The sequence below is a fragment of the Carcharhinus amblyrhynchos genome, chromosome 10, assembly GCF_965287045.1.
Source record: "Carcharhinus amblyrhynchos chromosome 10, sCarAmb.v2.hapA, whole genome shotgun sequence".
Classification (NCBI taxonomy): domain Eukaryota; kingdom Metazoa; phylum Chordata; class Chondrichthyes; order Carcharhiniformes; family Carcharhinidae; genus Carcharhinus; species Carcharhinus amblyrhynchos.
In genome coordinates this window covers 52471049-52486497 of record NC_137333.1, presented here as the reverse complement: position 1 = coordinate 52486497, position 15449 = coordinate 52471049, and the positions used below count along the sequence as shown (strand labels likewise).

At 40.6% G+C, this 15449-nt stretch overlaps 1 protein-coding gene and 1 non-coding gene across 3 annotated transcripts in view; one reads left to right on the top strand and one right to left on the bottom strand.

The window, feature by feature from the left end:
- Positions 1-3244: 3244 nt before the first annotated feature.
- LOC145349590 (U2 spliceosomal RNA) lies at positions 3245-3439 on the bottom strand. Its single transcript, XR_013888106.1, has one exon. It is a non-coding gene; the product is annotated as a U2 spliceosomal RNA (small nuclear RNA).
- Positions 3440-10455: 7016 nt separating this feature from the next.
- Positions 10456-15449, top strand: part of LOC145349373 (coiled-coil domain-containing protein 81-like) — an 86187-nt gene continuing 81193 nt past the window's right edge. Inside the window, exons 1-5 of one of the 2 annotated variants that reach the window (XM_080197891.1) lie at positions 10456-10577; positions 10828-10889; positions 11256-11409; positions 13995-14251; positions 14948-15033. In XM_080197891.1, coding sequence (XP_080054017.1) covers positions 10499-10577; positions 10828-10889; positions 11256-11409; positions 13995-14251; positions 14948-15033 — 638 coding nt within the window. In that variant the 5' untranslated portion in view covers positions 10456-10498. The remainder of the gene's footprint in view (positions 10578-10827; positions 10890-11255; positions 11410-13994; positions 14252-14947; positions 15034-15449) is intronic. The other variant, XM_080197892.1, reaches the window with a different exon arrangement.

Below are 15449 nucleotides of genomic sequence, written 5' to 3'. Positions count from 1 at the left end.
GAACAGGTTAGGTTCCCTGTTATAATTGGTTATTCACTATAATGTTATTGTGTTTGGTAGTGCATTACATAAATTGATAGTTGTCTTTGAATTATTATTTAATTATTCTCTAAAAATAAATTTGGTTTCTTAATTTCCAAACTGGTGGGCTGCAGTATACGAGTCAGTTGATTATCAGTAAGATTTCCTAACAGTGAGTTTCTAATGAGAGCTAAATGAAAGTTAATGAGTAGTAAGCAGCTTCATATGAAATGTAATAAACTCCCAAGTTTTTTGTTTAAATCCAGATGCAATCCAATTATAAATTGATGGACTTCTCATCTGTGCACGAATATAAAATTTGGCACAGCTATTCAGTGTCTCAAATTATTCTTATGTAATATGGACAATTTTTCTTGTAATGAACTTCCATCTCTTGGAAGAAAGTTTCTCACTGACCAAGACATTATTAGGTGCAACCTTGGTATCAATCTAACCATGGCTATTCAAGCATTGAGCAGTTACTAGCTTTAACATTGTATTTCACCATTTTCAATCATCTCTGGTTATACCTACTGTTATAAAATAGACATAGATTTCCCCCCTCAGAACTAACACCTAACCACTCGAAGAGTACCTCGCCCTATAATCTGTAAAAGTGAGTGTGAAGCAGTACAATATGTTCTTCAAATTTTAGGGTTAAATCAACAAGTAACAATTTCTCTAACTAACAGTGAACAAGTTAACTAGTAACAAACCGAATAAAACACGATCCTAATGGAATGCTGTTCCAACAAATACAATTCCCATTCATTAACAAAAAAAATAGAATTTTAGTCACAAAATTACTGAGGTTTTGTCTTCCAGAATATTCTGGACCTTCTCTGTTGTTTCTTCTTTGGTACCTTTGCTATCTAGATGAGGCTTTTGAGCTAAGAGCTGTGGCAAGTGGCAGTTGTGCTCTCTCCTTGTCCCACTGTCCCCTTCCTTTTATATCTGTAATATCCCCTACAATGGGATTGGGCCTAGATTGCCAAAATCATCATTTTTCAATTTAATAGTTTCTTAATATCTAAGTGCCTAATTCAAATTGGCTGAATTTGAAAACCATTCCTCCCCCCTCCCCCACCCGATATCTGATAGGAAAAATGAAACTGAGCTATCAACCGCTCCAATATCCTGCAATAGCGCCTTTTAATTTTGGTGAGGAAGGATGTGTACTATGTAATTTCCAAACAATTATTTTCTTGTCTAGCCAACTCTATTCACCTGAAGTCAATACATCCTGATCTTTGAAAAATGGCTGGATCTCTCAACTGTATGCAGTAATGCCCTAATTGAGTGGAATGTAAATCCATGGCTTTCCTAACAAGCGTTTTGTCATTTTTCATATTTTAAGTTCATCTGCGCTTTTTTCATTAAGTACATGATCAACAATAAAGGCATCTCACTGGAGACTACATCAGAACTTAACAGACCGCTCAGCTATCTTGCTTAGAATGACCACTCCATTGAAAGATTGTCTCCAAATCTGAAACAGATTTCATTTATTTGTCAAGAGATTTTGTGGTAATTCAGCTCATTGTAGAACTGAACCCACTATTCGATACGGTACAGCTGAACAAATCAGTGATCAAAGCACTCAGCACTGGATTCAGGCTCTCAGTAAGCAATGCAGTTCCTTCAGGCTGATGATTATCATTCTTAGATTTAAAGTCGTCTGTTGTCACCGCCTGCATGCAAAATCGTTAAAATGTATTACCTCAAGTACATGATTTTTTTTTCATTGCATACAGATATTTGGAATCACAATGGTAATACCTGGTAATCATTGCCTGTGCATTTCTATGATTCAAACGCTATTGGTCGCCAGCCTAGGCCTGTCTGCTTTTCGTCTTGATTCTCAAATTGGCTAAAAATGTAATCATCTTCCATGCAACATCTAAATGCAACAAATACTGCATACAAGATAAGATGGCTACATCTGGGAAATAATTTTCAGGTTCAGCGAAGGTAGGAAATGGTTGCTACGTTCGGGAATCTACAGGGAGGCATTCACTAGTTCTATTCGCTGCTAGTGGGAATCGTGATGCCCTGATTAATAGGGTGTCGGAGCTAAAACAAGTATGGTTCCAGGTATCAAAGGGATTCCAATCACCCATCCCGCCAACCTCTATCGGGTTTCCACTCCGAGTAGGTAGCAACCTGATAATTACGCAAAGCCTTTCATTCTAATAATTGGCAGGCTAGATGGCTGATTCAGTGGCATCTTGCCATTCACCCACTCCCCCAGCCAAATGTCACATGGGTATGGAGTTGCTCTTGAAAAGTGGAGCCCTGCTAAATGGGAAACAGGATTAAGTGTCCAGTTTTAAATTTATTTACGTTGAGCACCTCAACCAGCGGTTGAGCTGAGGGATGGCGGTGACTTCAGGTGTATTCTCTCTGGGACAGGGGTGCCTTGACTGACTGGCTTTATTGTGTGTTTAAACATTGGATTAGTTGTTATTTTCAGCATCTGACTGTTAAAATTTATTCCTGTGTGTCCTGTAACATGATGTGGGTATGCTGGCGTTGGACTGGCGTAAACACAGTAAAAAGTCTGACAACACCAGGTTTTAGTCCAACCTATTTATTTGATAATATACTCGCAAGCTTTCGGGGTTAGCCCCTTCGTCAGGTGAATGGAGAACTCTTGAAGGGGCTAACTGACGAAGGGGCTAACCCCGAAAGCTTGCGAGTATATTATCAAATAAATAGGTTGGACTAAAACCTGGTGTTGTCAGACTTTTTGCTGTGTCCTGTAACAGCCCTGAGGTTTCTGCTCAATACTAATTCATGCACCATGCCCATCAGGCCCCCGACATCTATCAGCAATCCATTCACAATCTGGCGGAACCCTAGCTTCATTGAGTGACTGAGCTCTTGCTAGCCCTTCCAGAACTCCCCTCAAACACAGGATATGCTAGTGCTCCAAGGACTCTCTGCTTTTGATGCCTGAATGAGCACAAGCTATTGTGACAGTTCATGGAATTCCCTTCATTGACAGTTCCACTGCAGATGAGGGGAGGGAATTGCCGTGATCAGATGGCCCCCGTAGCAAATGAAAGATGTGTTGGCAGTCAGCCCATATCGAATCAAAAGCTACATTGCCGAGGCATTCATTTTTTTAACTTTATTCCAATCCAATCAAGTCAAATTAAAGCCAATTTCCCGATCCAAGCTGACAAGACAGAGCTCTCACCTCCTGTCTTGGGCTTGACCTACATGATCCAAGCTGGTTGGAGTAGGTGTAGCTCCATCTCCAAGGCTTGATCTAATTTGCATCTTAGCCAAAAGGCCAAGATGCCGCTTTTAAAAAAAATTGCTTCAAATGAAGCTGAAATGTAACCTAATGACTTTAACCAAGCGCAGCATGTTGATACTACACTTGATCTTAGCCAAGAGGCCGAGAAGCAAGGCATTTGTTGAATGCTCCATGAAGGCTACTGCTCTGTGCTCCTGCCCCGCAGCTGGTCTTTCTGGTCTGATCCTTATCCCACTGGATACCATAACACTTGGAAGCTTGCTGAAGATAACAACTGCTTTTGACAAGACTCATTTTAACCAGTGGCTATGTCATTCTATAACCAAGGTTCCAGCAAAGGCTCACATCTCTCACTGACCAAAAGCGTTAATCTGTGGCATCACTTCAGCTTCTTCAGGAGACGCTTGCCTGCATACAATTAATATTTGGACCACAAAAACAGCTTCCACAGCTCTGCCAAGAGGTCACAAGGGACTCACATTGAGGAGGCCCCTTTGCACTCCTTGAGAAACCCAGTAGAAGGGCCACAATACAGAGACATGGAGGCGGTCAAGAGCACCAGGGACTGTATGGACGATGAGTAAACTGACCACAGCATTCCGGTATAGGAAACCACCCACTGTGAGAAATGTAGTTGTAATCAGGGATAGTATAGGGGCATGGACATTCTTCTGAGACTGGAATGGAGAGTCCTGTAGGTTGTGTTGTCTACCTGGTGCCAGGGTTTGGGATATCTCATCTGGGCTGCAGAAGAACTTGGAGCGAGAGGGCAAAGATCCAGTTGTTGTGGTCCACATAAGTACCAATGACAGGTAGAACTAGGATAAAAGTTTTGCTGAGGGCATATGAGCAGCTAGGGGCAAAATTAAAAAGCAGAATCAAAAAGGTAATAATCTCTGGACTACTACCTGAGTCACAAGTTAATTGGCACGGGATCAATAAAATTAAAGAGGTAAATGTGTGGCTCAAAGGTTGGTGTGCGAGAAATGTGTCCTAATTCTTGAACGTTGGCATCAGTACTGGGGAAGGAGGGAGCTATTCCAATGGGTCTTCACCTGAATCACGCTGGAACCAGAGTTTTGGTGACTCACATAACTAGGGCTGTAAATAGGATTTCAAACTAAATAGAGGGGGAGAGGGTTCAGTTGCATGGAAAATTAGAAAATCAAAATTAAAGGAGAAGCTAGAAGTGCAGGTCAGTGATAAGATGGATTGTTACAAGAAAATAAAAGAAAGGGACAGAAAGTGTGGATGTCGTTCCGTAAGGAATTACATATGAGTAGGGAAATTTGATAATAGAACAAGCTTAAAGGCTTTGTGTCTGTATGAACAAAGCATTCAGAACAAAGTTGAGTTAACAGCGCAAATATTTGATTTGATTTATTATTGTCATGTATTAGCACACAGTGAAAAATATTATTTGCATGCAATACAAAGCATACTGTTAAGAGCGAAGATAACAAGAGGGTACAGAATGTAATTTTACAGTCATAGCGAGAGTGTAGAGATTTTAATGCAAGGTGAGTTCTTTCAAAAGTCTGACAGCAGCACGGAAGAAGCTGGTTTATACATGACCTCAGACTTTTATATCTTTTTCCCAATGAAAGAAGGTGGGAGAGAATATGTCTGGGGTGCGTGCGGTCCTTAATTATGCTGACTGCTTTGCTGAGGCAACGGGAAGTGTGGACAGAGTCAATGAATGGGAGGCTGGTTTGGGTTACATTCACAATATTTTGTAGTTCTTTGCAGTCTTGGCAGAGCCGGTGCTGTAGCAAGCTGTGATACAACCAGAAAGAATGCTTTCTATGGTGCATCTGTAAAAGTTGGAGAGAGTTGCAGCTGACATGCCAAATTTCCTTAGTCTTCTGAGAAAGTAGAGGTGTTGGTGGGCTTTCTTACCTACGAGGGAGCGAGTTATCTTAGATCTGGTACTGTGTAACGAGGCAGGTAGAATTAGGGATCTTCTTGTGAGGGATCTTCTTGGGACGAGTGATCACAATATAGTTGAATTTCTGATACAGATGGAGGGTGAGAAAGTAGGGTCCCAAACCAGTGTCCTCTGCTTGAACAGAGGGGAGTATGATAAGAGGGTGGAATTGGCTAATGTAGACTGGGGGGTGCAGACTGGTTGGTAGGACAGCTGAGGAACAGTGGAGGATTTTTAAGGAGATTTTTTTCAGTACTCAGCAAAAATATATTCCGGTGATAAAGAAGGACGTTAAGAAAAGGGATAACCAGCCGTAGATATTGGAGGAAATAAAGGAGTATTAAATTAAAAACAGATGCATACAGAGTGGCTAAAAATAGGGGGGAATTAGAAGATTGGGAAAGATTTAAAAAACAACAAAGAATGACTAAGAAAGTGATAAAGAAAGATAGAGTAAGAAACTAAACTAGCTCTAAATATAAAAAATGATAGTAAAAGTTTTTACAAATATATAAAGAGAGTGACTAGGGTGAATGTTGGACCCTTGGAGGATGAGAGGGGGGATTTAACGGTGGGTAACGAGGAAATGGCTGAGACTTTAAGTTTTTTGTGTCGGTCTTCATGGTGAAGGACACAAATAGCTTACCAAATATTAAAGATAGAAGGTTGGTAGGAGATGAGGTCCTTAATAAAATTACTGTTACTAAAGAGGTAGTGCTTGATAGACTAATGGGACCGAAGGTAGACAAGTCCCCGGGACCGGATGGAATGCATCCCAGGGTACTGAAAGAAATGGCAGAAGTAATAGCAGATGCGTTAATAATATTTGTTGGACTCGGGGGAAGTACCGGTGGATTGGAAAACAGCTACTGTTATGCTCTGTTTGAAAAAGGTAGCAGACAAAAGGCAGGTAACTACAGGCCAGTTAGCTTAACGTCCATAGTTGGGAAAATGCTAGAATCCATCATTAAAGAAGAAATAGCAGGACACCTAAAAAGAATGGTTCGATCAAGCAGGCGCAGCATGGATTCATGAAGGGAAAGTTGTGTTTGATGAATTTACTGGATTTTTATGAAGATGTGACTAATGCGGTAGACAGAGGGGAACCGGTGGATGTGGTGTTTTTAGATTTCCAGAAGGCGTTTGATACGGTGCCTCACAAAAGGTTGCTGCAGAAGGTTAGGGTACACAGAGTTGGGGGTAAAGTGTTAGCATGGATTGAGGATTGGCTATCTAACAGGAAGCAGAGAGTTGGAATAAATAGGTGCTTTTCTGGTTAGCAGTTGGTGACTGATGGCGTGCCGCAGGGATCGCAGCTGTTTACCATATACGTAGACGATCTGGAGGAGGGGGCTGAGTGTAGGGTAACAAAGTTTGCTGATGACATGAAGATGAGTGGAAAAGCGAATTGCGTGGAGGACTCGGAAAGTCTGCAGAGAGATTTGGATAGGCTGAGTGAGTGGGCGAGGACCTGGCAGATGGAGTATAACGTTGGCAAATGTGAGATTCTTGGGGCTTGTAAGGAAGGTACCACAATAATCAGGGATGATTTTAATGAGCACATAGCCTGGATTAATCAAGTTGGCAAGGGTAACCCTTAAGGAGGAGCTCATTGAATGTATTAGAGATTGTTTCTTGGAGAAAAATGTTGTGGAACCAACCCAAGAAGCAGGCTATTCTGGATTTGGTATTATGTAATGAACAGGAATTAATTAATGACCTCATAGTTAATGATACTTGAGGGAAGAGTGACCATAGTATGATAGAATTCAAAATTCAGCTTGAGAATGAGGAACTGAAATCCTACACTTGCATTCTAGAGATAAAGTTAATTATGTTAGGATCAAGACAAATTTGGCCTTAGTTGACTGGGCAGGAAAGCTAAAAGGTAGGACAGTTGATGAGCAATGGCAGTTAGCTTAAGGAGAGAGTCAATTCCTTCCAAGTGAAATATATTCCAGAGAGGAAGAAAGATTGCAAAAGGGGAGAGAAAAATCCATTGCTAAGCAAAGAAGTTAAAGACAACATAAAGACAAAAACTAAGGCATATCATACTGCAAAGGTCAGTAGCAGGCTGGAATATTGGGAAACTTTTAAAGATCAACAAAAATTTACTCAAAAAGTAATAAAAAGAGCCAAGCTAAATTATGAAAGGAAACTAGCACAAAATATAAAAAAGGATTAATGAGTTAGCAGCATAAATAGAAACAACGGAATATGATTTTGTGGCAATTACTGAGTCATGATTACAAGGAGACCAAATATGAGAATTGAATATCAAAGAGTACTCAATATTTTGGAAGGATAGACAGAAAGGAAAGGGAGTGATGTAGCTTTGCTAGTGAAAGAAAGGGTACTTCTCTAGTGAGAAATGATATAAGCACTGCAGATCAAGATGTGGAATCAGTCTGGGTAGAGATAAGAAATTGCAAAGGAAAGAGGTCCCTGGTGGGAGTAATCTATAGGTCCCCAAACAGTTAGTGGAGGATGAGACCAGGGAGTTAATAGTGGGGAACACAGAAATGGTGGCAATGCTAAATCAATATTTTGCCTTAGTTTTTATGGTGAAGGACACTAGTACCAATAGTTACAAGTAATGCAGGTACTACATGTGTTGGAATGGGAGGAACTTAGAAGAATTGTCATCAATAGGGAAATAATATTCAACAAATTATTGGGGCAGAAGGCAGACGAGAGCCCAGGGCCCAGTGACCTACATCCTGGGCTATTATAGGAATCGGCAGCAGACATAGTAGATTCATTGATTCTAATAATCTCAGATTTGCTGGATGTGGGAAAGGTTCCAGTGGATTGGAAAAATGCTAATATAAAATTATGAATATTTATTCAAAAAGGGAATCAGAAAGAAGGAAACTATAGACCAGTTAATTTAACATCTGTTGTTGGGAAATTGTTAAAATCCATTATTAAGGAAATAATAACAGCACATTTGGAAAGTCAAAATGCAGTCTGTCAGAGTCTGCATTGTTTTATGAAGGGTAATTTATTTTTAACCAATTTGCTAGAGTTCTTCGAAGATGTAACAGAAGCCAAGTGGAAAATGAGAATCCTGTAGATGTAATATATCTGGACTTCAGGAAGGTATTTGATAAGGTGCCACACAGAAGGTTAATATACAAGGTTAGTACACAGGGTTAGGGTAATTTACTAGCTTGGATAGAAGACTGGCTAACTGACAGAAGGTAGAGAGTTGGGATAAATGAGTTTTTTCTAGTTGGCAAGATGTGCCACAAGGTTCTGTCTTCGGACTCCAACTATTTACAATCTATATTAATGACTTTTATAGTGATAAAAGGTGCTATAGCCAAATTTGCAGATGAACCAAAAATGGGTAGGATAGAACCATAGAAATGCTACAGTGCAGGAGGCCATTCAGCCCATCAAGTCTGCACTGACAACCATCCCACTCCAAGCCCTAAACCACAGCCCTACACTTTTACCCCACTAATCCCTCTAACTTGCACATTCCGGGACACTAAGGGGCAATTTAGCATGACCAAACAACCTAACCTGCACACCTTTGGACTGTGGGAGGAAATCAGAGCACCCGAGGAAAACCACACGACAGGGGGAGAATGTGCAAACTCCACACACACACTGACCCAAGCCAGGAATTGAACTCAAATCCCTGGAGCTGTGAGGCAGCAATGCTAACCATTGTGCCACCCATGATAAGTTCCAATGAGGAAAGCAGAAATTGAATCAGCCAAAATGTGACAGCTAGAGTTTAATGTTAAGTGTGAGCTTATCTACTTTGGTAGGAAAAACGGAAATGCAACTTATTATCTAAGTGTTGAGAGACTTTGGACACTTCATTGCAGAGGGATTCAGGCGTTCTTGTGCCTGAGTCACAGAAAACTGGTATGCGGGTGCTGCAGTTAATAAGGAAAGCAAATGGAATTTTGGCATTTATAGCTAAAGGAATAAAGTATAAAAGTGATGCTGCAGCCCATGCAAGGCATTACTGAGATTGCACCTGAACTACTGTATACAGTTTTGGTCCTCCTATTCGAGGAAGGATGTAGCGGCAGTTCAAAGAAAGTTCACTAGATTGATTCCAGAGGTAAGGGGCTTGTCTTATAAAGGAGATTGAACAGTTTAGGCCCACACTCTTGGGAGTTTAGAACAATGAGAGGAGATCTAATTGATGTATATAAGATGATAAAAGGTATTGATGTAGAACAGATGCTTCCTCTTTTTGGGCAATCTAGAACAAGAGGTTATAGTTTTAGGATAAGGGGTAGCAGCTTAAAACAAATGAGGAAAAACTACTCTAAGGGTCATGAATGTATGAAATTTATTATCCCAGCTATGGTGGATGTTAGGGTGTAGAGTAAATTTGAGAAGATATGCAGATTTTTAATTAATAATGGTTTGAAGGATTATGGAGAATAGACAGAAAATTGGAATTGAGTTCAAGCCAAGATTGGCCATGATTGAATTGAATGGTGGAATGGTTTTCAGGGGCTGAATGGCTTACTTCTGCTCCTTGCTCTTCTGTTCTAATGCCAAGGTGGTGGATATAGGCAGTCCTAATAACGGCATGAACATGGGACTGAAAGCTCTTTTTCTGGGTTAAATGTGGTTGAAAGCTCTAGACTAGGTTAAAGGTCTCGTCAATGGTGTAGAACAGATCAGTTCAGCACCAGGCATTACAGAAAACAATTTGGGACAAAATAACAAGGGCGTCAAAGTTAATCCATCTCCTCACCATGGGGTACCCGCCTTACTTACCATGCATGACCTGATGCCTGTTCACTTCCCGGTGATGTGCAGATGCCCACGTTGGACTGGGGTAAACACAGTAAGAAGTCTCACAACACCAGGTTAAAGTCCAACAGGTTTATTTGGCAGCAAACACCACCAACTTTTGGAGCGCTGCTCCTTCATTGGGTGAGTGAACTCTTCCATTCTTACTGTTTACCCCAGTCCAACGCTAGTGGCGTTTTGTTACCAAATGAACCTGTTGCCCTTTAACCTGGTGTTGTGAGACTTCTTACTGCATTTTCCATTGCTCAGAACTGCGCTAACGGACATGTCGGCGCGCTTGGGCTATCTGATGTCCCGGAACGCGGGAAAACATTCCACACGGCCGAACGACAGAGAGTTCCGCCTCCCGGCGGCCTCACGTGACCGGGTGACGTCACACTAGGTAACCGAGCCGGGGGTGGAAGGTCAGCCATCGCGTCTTAGCAACAGCGCTGCTGGTGGACTGGGAGAAAGCAGGGGCCTCCCGGGGGCAAGATCAGAGCAATAAAGCAGCAATGTTGGATACCATACAGTACGCGATCGTGGAAATCGGTAGAAACTGCTTCCTAACTCTCTCCAACCTTTCGGATGACGGTAAAGATTTGCTCAATGTCACATTTCCATGACAGTTCCTCGCTCCTGTTTTACTGACACTAGTTTGAGAAACCCTTTAATTGTTGCCTTTGAAACGAATTAATTTTCCTGAGTTCCACGCAATCGGATTTTATTAACTAATACTGGTAATATTATGAGTCGAGCGATCTCTAGCAGAAACTTCAGCTATCTTTTCACTTGTGGGCTTGTCTTGCTGATTACTTCACCCCGATTTGTTTTCCTCTGTTAGACATTGTGAACATTTGGGCAAACGTTTCTGCTTTCGTGGATCGCCACATGTCTGTCCAGAAGGTAAAGAACTTCCGGCGCCTTGGAAATCCAGGCATCGAATTCTCGGAGTAAACGTCTCTAATGAGGGGAGCAGATTACATCTTTGAAGTGGGGAAGTATTATGTTTTCGTTACTAGTCAGAATAATTATTACGGAAAACTGATACTACTTCCGTTTTTATTTCCCCCCCCCATTCTTTTTTTATTTGTTAAAGTAACATTTATAGATATACCCATCAGCTGAAAGTTATAGCAATGCGCTAATAACATGTTCAAAAATCAGTAAAGCGTCAGCAAGCTATGGAACTTTAACAATAGGTGAAAAATGAATTAGCGATCAGTGACAAAAACATAAGATTACAGGTTTGTTTTGTGTCATGTATTCTAGGGAGTACATATCTCAGGATTGGGAACTTTTACATTTTCACAGCAAAGATTGGATGTTGGACGTAGACTAATTTTAATTCAGAGGCCGGTATTTGTGATGTCTGAAAAATTCGTGCAGATCCATGGATTATCATACACAAGACAACATGTATCTGGTAATGTTATCTTACCGCGTCAGTGATTAAATATCTGTCAAATAATATATATAATTGATTTGCATATTTATGAATAAGGTATAGTTACTGACACAGCATAGTTAGTGCTGTTTTAAAAAATCAGAAGGAAATACATTTTATCTAAGGAACCAATAGAGCGAAAAATACAATTTTGTTAACACAACGAAGTACATTTACTACTTTCGCATTAGATTGCATTTTAAAAAGACGTCATTCAAAAATCCAACGTTACATTCATGATCATGCAGTAACATAAAGTTCCAGTGGGAGTCAGCATAATCTTTTGCAATGAACTTTCAGAAGTAACCCTGTTTCAAGAACAGCACCCTTAATTCAAGATCTCCTTTTCGTGGCAGGACGTACTCAAGAAAAGCCATTGTTTGTCATGAACTTTAATTCAGATAAGTTAATCTCCTTCATTCAGCACCGCCTTGAAGTAACATTTCATACAATTAGCAACGACTACATAGAAAAAGTAATCAATCGGCAATACAGCACTTTGGGATGAACCGAGGTTCTGAAAGGTGAAAGATGCATCCACGCTGATAGGGGAGATCGATATTAGGGGCCATTAGTATCAGAGCATCATTGATAAATCTAATTACGAAGTCAGGAGAATTGTTTTTGTCCAGAGTGGTTAGAATGTACAGATGCATTTTAAGAGGAACTGAAATAAACACCAGATAGAAATGAATGGAAAGGTTATGCTGATAGAACATAAGAACATAAGAAATAGGAGCAGGAATAGGCCATCTAGCCCTTCGAGCCTGCCCCGCCATTCAATAAGATCATGGCTGATCTGTCGTGGCTCAGTTCCACATTCCCGCCCTCTCCCCATAACCCTTAATCCCCTCTCTTAGCAAAAACCCATCAACCCGCGTCTTAAAAATATTTAGCGAGGTAGCCTCCACCACTTCAACAGGCAGAGAATTCCAGAGATTCACCACCCTTTGAGTGAAGAAGTTCCTCCTCAACTCCATTCTAAACTGCCCCCCCTTTATCTTGAGGCTGTGCCCCCTAGTCCTACTGTCTTTTTTGAGCAGGAAGAGTCTCTCCACCTCTATCCTATCCATCCCATTCATCATCTTATACGTCTCAATGAGATCTCCCCTCAGTCTTCTAAACTCTAACGAGTACAAGCCTAGTTTATTCAGCCTCTCCTCATAGCTCAACCCCCTCAACTCTGGTATCATCCTAGTAAACCTCCTCTGCAGTCCCTCCAAGGCCAAAATATCCTTGTGTAAGTACAGCGCCCAAAACTGCACACAGTACTCTAGCTGCGGCCTCACCAATGCCCTATACAGCTGCAGCAAGACCTCCCTACTTTTATAGTCAATCCCCCTTGCTATGAAGGCCAGCATCCCATTTGCCTTCCTGACCACCTGCAAGCTGGGATTTTGCGACTCATGCACAAGGACCCCAAGGTCCCTCTGCACCGTCGCTTGCTGCAGTTTTTCGCCACGTAAGTAATAATCCTTCCTACCATTATTCCTACCAAAGTGGACCACCTCACACTTGCCAACATTAAATTCCATTTGCCATTTCTGGCCCATTCACCCAGCCTATCTAGATCCTTCTGTAGACTCTCCACACCCTCCGCACAATTTGCCGTTCCCCCAATCTTGGTGTCATCAGCAAATTTCGACACCCTGCACTCGGTTCCCTCCTCCAGATCATCTATATAAATGGTAAATAGCTGAGGCCCCAGCACCGACCCCTGGGGCACTGCACTAGTCACCATCCGCCAATCCGAATAGCACCCATTGACCCCCACTCTCTGCCTCCTATTTGACAACCAATCCTCTATCCACGCTAACACCCTATCCCCAACTCCATGTCCCCTGACCTTCTGCAATAACCTCTTGTGAGGTACCTTGTCAAACGCCTTCTGAAAATCAAGAAAGACCACATCCACCGGCTCTCCTCTATCCACCGCCCTAGACACATCCTCATAGAACTCCAGTAAATTTGTCAGACAGGGTTGGGTGAAGATGTGTGAAACATGGTTTGTGTGGACTATAAGCATTGGCCTGGAAGAGTTGGCCGAATGGCTTGTCCTATGCAGTAATTGTGTAATTTTATAAATTTTAATCAAGTTGTTAAAGTGTTGAAGATCAACTTCAGACTGATTTTTAATGTAATGTTTATTAAGTTATAATGAGATCCAGCCAAAGCATCCTGCATGTTCATAGATCAAACTTGTTTTCATAAGATGATTCAGCAAATGCTAGTTGCAGTATTATCCTGTCATGAAGCATGTTGTTTGTGTGTGTGTGTGTGTGTGTGTATGCATAGATATACATATATATGGCAAAATTCATGTTGAGAGAATCATTGAATCCCTTGCATGCAGAAGGAGGCCATTTGGCCCATTGAGTCTGCATCGATCATAATCCCACTGAGGCCCTATCGCCATAATCCTACTTATTTACCCTATTAACCCCCGACACTAAGGGGCAATTTAGCATGGCCAATCAACTCGAGGTTACAGAATATTATAGAAATCTGCTGTATGCCTTTGTTTCCTAATCTTCATACAAGTTTTATCATTTCTTTTTCTATAGGTGACATACCTATCGTTGAATTGAATTTTACGTTCCTGGCTTTGGAGAGCCCTTATGATCGGGATACAGTTGAAGGATGTGTCAAAGAGACTCTGCAGATCATGTATCGTTATATTGCCAATAACCGTAATGTGCATTTCACATTCAAAGATATTGGTGTGCTAACTATACGAAATAACAAGATCAAAATGAAGTTTTACAGAGACTTTCTTAATGCAATGGATGGTAGTGGAAGTTTAGTGAGAGCACTTTCAAATGTAAGTATGTTAAATATTTTGGAAAAGCAAATTACAATAAAAGAGGACTAAGTGACTATTTTACCAATTTTAGTTGCTCTGATGCGAAATGAAGTGTTCTACAAGAAAAGGGGGAGAATGCTTATGTTCAAAAGAGAAGGATGGTGAATGCTGGCATTTCGGGGAGTGCAGGGCAATGCTCGAAATGGTGCAGGATCATAATTAGGAGGTTTATCTTAGCAAATTGCCATTCAAATTAATAGTAAAAAAAAAGTTCCTGTGTTTGATGAATTGCATATATGTTAGCTCAATTGGCACTGAGCATTTTAGAGTATAACAGTCCAGACAATGGAGCATATTCTATATGCTATCTTGTTTACTATTTTTCATGAGTTCAAGAAACAGAATAAAGTAGAGTTTATTTCTATTAATTAAAATTGCTTAACTAAAAGTGTTGAATAGTTTAAAATATTAATGTAAAACAAAGATTTTGAATTAACACCAATGTACTGAAAAGGCATTACTTCCCATTTTACACAAAAAGTTAATATGTATTGAGAAGGCATGAAGTATCATATTCTTTGAAACTTGTTCGGAAAGAAATAACAAATGAACAACATTTGACACGTGAGTTGGTCTTTACTTGTGATGATGGGTTGATTAATTAGATATCTATAATTTGTTCCACAATTAATACACATTTTCCTCTCCTAACAGAGACCCGGGACTGCAGACTCAATAAAGTCAGTCAAAGATGTGTGTTCAGTTCGACCTGCTACAACCAATTCTGTGCAGTTTCCCAGGTATGAATCCTTGCATCTATCTAAAATGGATTTTTGGGAAGAAGAGAAAGTAAGTGTAAAGCTAATGTTCTGACTTGAGTGCTTCATTAATTTTACTAAAGAATGGCCAGAAAGCAGACGATTCAATGTAAACAGAAAATATAATGATAACATATTCTGGAGAGATGTTTCCATGCAAAACTGAAGGATTACTGCATTGATGGAGATGCTGCCTTTTTGATGAAATAATAAATAGAAGCCCTGTCTTCCTTTAGGAGATAGGGTAGAAAAGCCTTGTCTAATGTCCCTTTTTCAACCAATATCACCAAAAGTACATTATCTGATCATTGCTTTGTTTGCTGTCTTTTGGGCTCATATTCACCATTCCAATCAAAGGGAATTCCAACAACTGACTGTTAAGCTATCAAGGATTCAAA